The sequence below is a fragment of the Coprinopsis cinerea genome (assembly GCF_000182895.1).
Source record: "Coprinopsis cinerea okayama7#130 chromosome Unknown cont3.56, whole genome shotgun sequence".
In the NCBI taxonomy this organism is placed as follows: Eukaryota; Fungi; Basidiomycota; class Agaricomycetes; order Agaricales; family Psathyrellaceae; genus Coprinopsis; species Coprinopsis cinerea.
Genome location: NW_003307489.1, coordinates 1 through 4,138, shown reverse-complemented (window position 1 = coordinate 4,138; position 4,138 = coordinate 1). Strand labels below are relative to the sequence as shown.

The 4,138-nt window shown below is 52.5% G+C and overlaps 1 protein-coding gene across 1 annotated transcript; it reads left to right on the top strand.

Annotated features, from left to right (window-relative positions):
• Nucleotides 1-2,998: 2,998 nt before the first annotated feature.
• CC1G_13447 (hypothetical protein) lies at nucleotides 2,999-4,099 on the top strand (the record flags this gene model as incomplete). Its single annotated transcript, XM_001841573.1, has 9 exons — nucleotides 2,999-3,001; nucleotides 3,110-3,310; nucleotides 3,360-3,461; nucleotides 3,522-3,572; nucleotides 3,630-3,680; nucleotides 3,738-3,788; nucleotides 3,845-3,895; nucleotides 3,952-4,006; nucleotides 4,059-4,099. The coding sequence occupies 9 exons, from the start codon at nucleotides 2,999-3,001 to the stop codon at nucleotides 4,097-4,099; spliced, it is 606 nt and encodes a 201-aa protein (XP_001841625.1).
• Between the last annotated feature and the right edge of the window lie 39 nt (nucleotides 4,100-4,138).

Below are 4,138 nucleotides of genomic sequence, written 5' to 3'. Positions count from 1 at the left end.
CATTTCATTCTATCTAATACATGTAGCTGTAGACTATAGATATACTAACACCCACTCGATATTCCTCCAGTTCGACAGAATATCGATTGCTCTTGGCAACCTGTCGATATTCCCTCGGACTGGAGGAATATCGCCTGCTCTTGGCCACAGCCACTGATGCGCGAGCGATATTCTTTCAACTCGGGACAATATCGCTCGCGGATCAGACACAGCCACCACCAAAAACTGACGACACCACTCGGAATCGAACCTGCGACCTCTTGGCCATCGCGCGAGCAATAAACCAACTGGGCCATTAGACCATATAATATCTTGCAATATATGTGCACTATATACCTACCATTCGGAATCTTTATGTCACCTCACATCCTCAGTCGGTTGGCACCCACAAAATTCACAATCAAATTTATTGTCGACTACCTACCGACTAGGCGAATGCAAAATAAAGTAAATACGAAATGTGCAAATTAAAGCATTCTGGGCTCGCCAGAGTGCCTGCCCGCGCTCGAGCCCCAGCACTGGGGCAGAACGTCGGGGCAGAGGACCATGATCCGAGAGAGAGCAAGCTCTCTCGGCCGACCAAATTCCCACCCGCGCTCAAGCCCCAGCACTGGGGCAGAACGTCGGGGCAGGATGGCCGGATGCCTACCCGCGCTCGAGCCCCCGCACTGGGGCAGAACGTCGGGGTAGGATCCATGGCCCCTAGCGGCCCAGAAAAAAGAAAAAGAAACAGAAAATGTTTCAAAAAAGCGGCCAGGCTTTAATCGGGATATGCAACTCCCACCCGCGCTCGAGCCCCAGCACTGGGGCAGAACGTCGGGGCAGGAGGCAGCCCGAAGGTCACCTGACCAAACCCGACCACACTTCCGAATGAAGGCACCTGCCCCTCGACTGCACAAGCCGAGCGACACAGATGATGGGAGCACGACCCATCATCTGCTGGTACCCCAACTGGAAGTGGAGGTGGGTGGAGGCCAAGAAAAAAGGAAAAAAAAGCGCAAAAAAGCGCCGAAAAAGTGCCACATCATCAGCTAAAAAAAGAAAAAGAAAAAGAAAAACATGAAAAATAAAGAGAACAACTAAGACTAAACTAATCTACAGCATATACTACATATTCCGAGCCAGAGGCACTCGGAAATGGGGACCAGAGAGGAGCAGGGGAGGGGATGGTGGTGGTTGAAGGGCAAGAAGCAAAAGGATGAGCTGGCAGGTTGAATTTCGCTTCGGCGCGATCCGACGAGATAAGATAAGATTAGATAAGATAAGATAAGAAAAAAACCCCTAATATTATGTTCCGAAAACACATGTTGCCATGTTTACGGACGACGTCGTGCCGTCGTCCGCCGTGGGAAAATGACGTCATCGTCCGTTCATCGTCCCGTCGTACCAAAAAAAAAACAAATTTTTCGGTAAATCGTACACTAAATCGTCCGTCCATCGTCCGTCGTCCGTTCATCGTCCGTCGTCCGTCGTCCGCCATCGTCCGTCGTCCGCCATCGTCCGTCGTCCGTTCATCGTCCGTCGTCCGGGGTCCGTCGTCCGCCATCGTCCGTTCATCGTCCGTCGTCGTCCGTCCATCGTCCATCGTCCGTCGTCCGTCGTCCGCCATCACTAAATCGTCCGTCGTCCGTCCCATCGTCCGTCGTCCGTCATCGTCCGTCCCATCGTCCGTCGTCCGTGGTTTCCAATTGGTTCCAAGTTTTGAAACCATTTGGTACCATGACACCGTCCGTTCGTCGTACCCACACTACTGAGTACCTCCTCACCATAGCAAGCCCTCGCCTCTCACTCCAGCTCGTCGACCAGAATTCCGCTTTGAAGGAGGCAGATATTGCTGAGCGGAAGCTACTTGCTCGAAACGAGCGCATTCAGAATCTGGAGGCGCCTCTTTAGGACGTAGATAGGAGGTACAAGCAGTCAAGGAGAGCTTATAATAACCGCGATTAGTATTTGTCGTTCTCAATCTGTTTTAAGCATTTTGCTATGACAAGGTTTTACACCTTGCTTATCGGCATTTTTCTGAGGGGGCTGCACTTTTACGAAACGTAGACACTGTGTGTCCAGGTACGTCCCTAAGCACATGGTTTCAAAACCCGACCGACTATAGAAACCATCCCTCTCCCTCACCACAGATCCTCGTTCAGTGATGGCCGTACAGCCACAAAGTTTTCCTCCTACCCCTTATTCTCCCTTGTAACCCACCCCCACCGTTGGTTTCTATCTTCTTCGAAGGATTGAAACCACCTGAACTGTCGACCTGGTTCCAAAACAGGAAAGACGATCAGGTCCCGGGCCCAATCCGGTAAGTGGGACCCGATCGACTGATCCGCTATGCACTGGATGGCCAAATGCGGACACTACTCCGGGAACCTCTTCCCCCCGTCCCTCCTCCCCATCCTCTTCCTCGCATTTTCAAGGGTTAGGACCAGGGATGTATTGATAGAATATAATGCATTGTATTTACAATTTCTATATACATTGGCTTAGTGCTAGGACGAACGAGATATGACCTACCTGAATCTACCTCATAGAGGCGGACCCGGTGGTTTCTACCGCCTTTTTCCAACCCGATTATGTCGCGATTGTCATCGGGCAACTACCCATTTTTTTGGCAGGTGCAGACCTTTCGAACGAGCCCCGATTTGGAGCCATCGCCACCCGATAAGGCAGGTACGATCGGTCCGGAAAGGTCTTGGCTCAGAGGAAAGCTTACCTCCTAGCACCCTTGGTTTTTCACCATTTTATGCGGTGTCTTTTTCTATCGAAACGTCATAAGGAAAGGTCTGGTTGGGTGGCTCAAGTTTTACCTCATTCATTCTTTCTTCCTTCCCTCCACCATCCCAGCGAGTGTATTAATCGCTCCCCAGTGGAAATCCACCGCAAAGACTCTACAAAAGCGATTATCAACCCAGGTGAGTTTTTTTTTTTCTCACTTATCCAGCCCTACACTCAACCGGCCTTCCCTTTTACCAGTACTAAAGTCGAACGAACGCACACGATGGTGCGTTCTCCACGCGACCTCCAGTGTGGGCTCGACTTTTTCGAGCCATTCTGGAGGCCCAACCCCACCTCCACTTGTTTGTGGCTGATCTTTTTCGTTTTTTTTCAGCCACCAAAAGCGGGATCGTCGTCGGCGAAGGCGACTCCGCGCACACCCAAGACGGCGGGAAAGAAAGCGAAGGAGCAAGAGGCGAGGAAGGAGCGGGCAGCGGAAAGGGAGAAGGCCAAGGAGCAGGCGACCGCCCAGGAAGGGGGAAGGATGGGGTCAGCAGCCAAAGGGAAGGGCAAGGCCAAGGGCACCAAGCGAAAGGTGAGTACTTGACCGTGCTATCAGGCCGCATTGACCCACTTTTTTCCAGATTACAAGTCGGGAGTTTGTCGATTCGGACGAGGAGGGTGAGCGAGAAGACGGGGGTAGCAAGGAGAAGGATGGGCCACCGGCGAAGAAGGCAAAGACGACGGTGAGTGTAGACGGTTTCAATTCCCTGTCTAGGATCGAAACCGACTAACGATTGCCGTAGGCTGGTGCTGGAGGTTCCGGGTCTGGCGAGAGGAATGATGAGCAGGACGGTGTAAGTGTGGGTTTCCATACCGCGTTCAGGATTGAAACCGACCAACGATCGTCGTAGGCTGGTGCTGGAGGTTCGGGGTCTGGCAAGGAGGTCGATGAGCAGGACGGTGTAAGTGTGGGTTTCCATACCGCGTTCAGGATTGAAACCGACCAACGATCGTCGTAGGCTGGTGCTGGAGGTTCGGGGTCTGGCAAGGAGGTCGATGAGCAGGAAACGGTAAGTTTGGGGTCGATACCGCATTCAGGATTGAAACTAACGAACGATTGCCGTAGGCTGGTGCTGGAGGTTCAGGGTCTGGCAAGGAGGGCGATGAGCAGGAAACGGTAAGTTTGCGGTCAATACCGCGTTCAGGATTGAAACCGACCAACGATCGTCGTAGGCTGGTGCTGGAGGTTCGGGGTCTGGCAAGGAGGGCGATGAGCAGGAAACGGTAAGTTTGGGGTCGATACCGCATTCAGGATTGAAACTAACGAACGATTGCCGTAGGCTGGTGCTGGAGGTTCAGGGACAGGCAAGGAGGTCGATGAGCAGGATACGGTAAGTTTGGGGTCAATACCGCGTTCGGG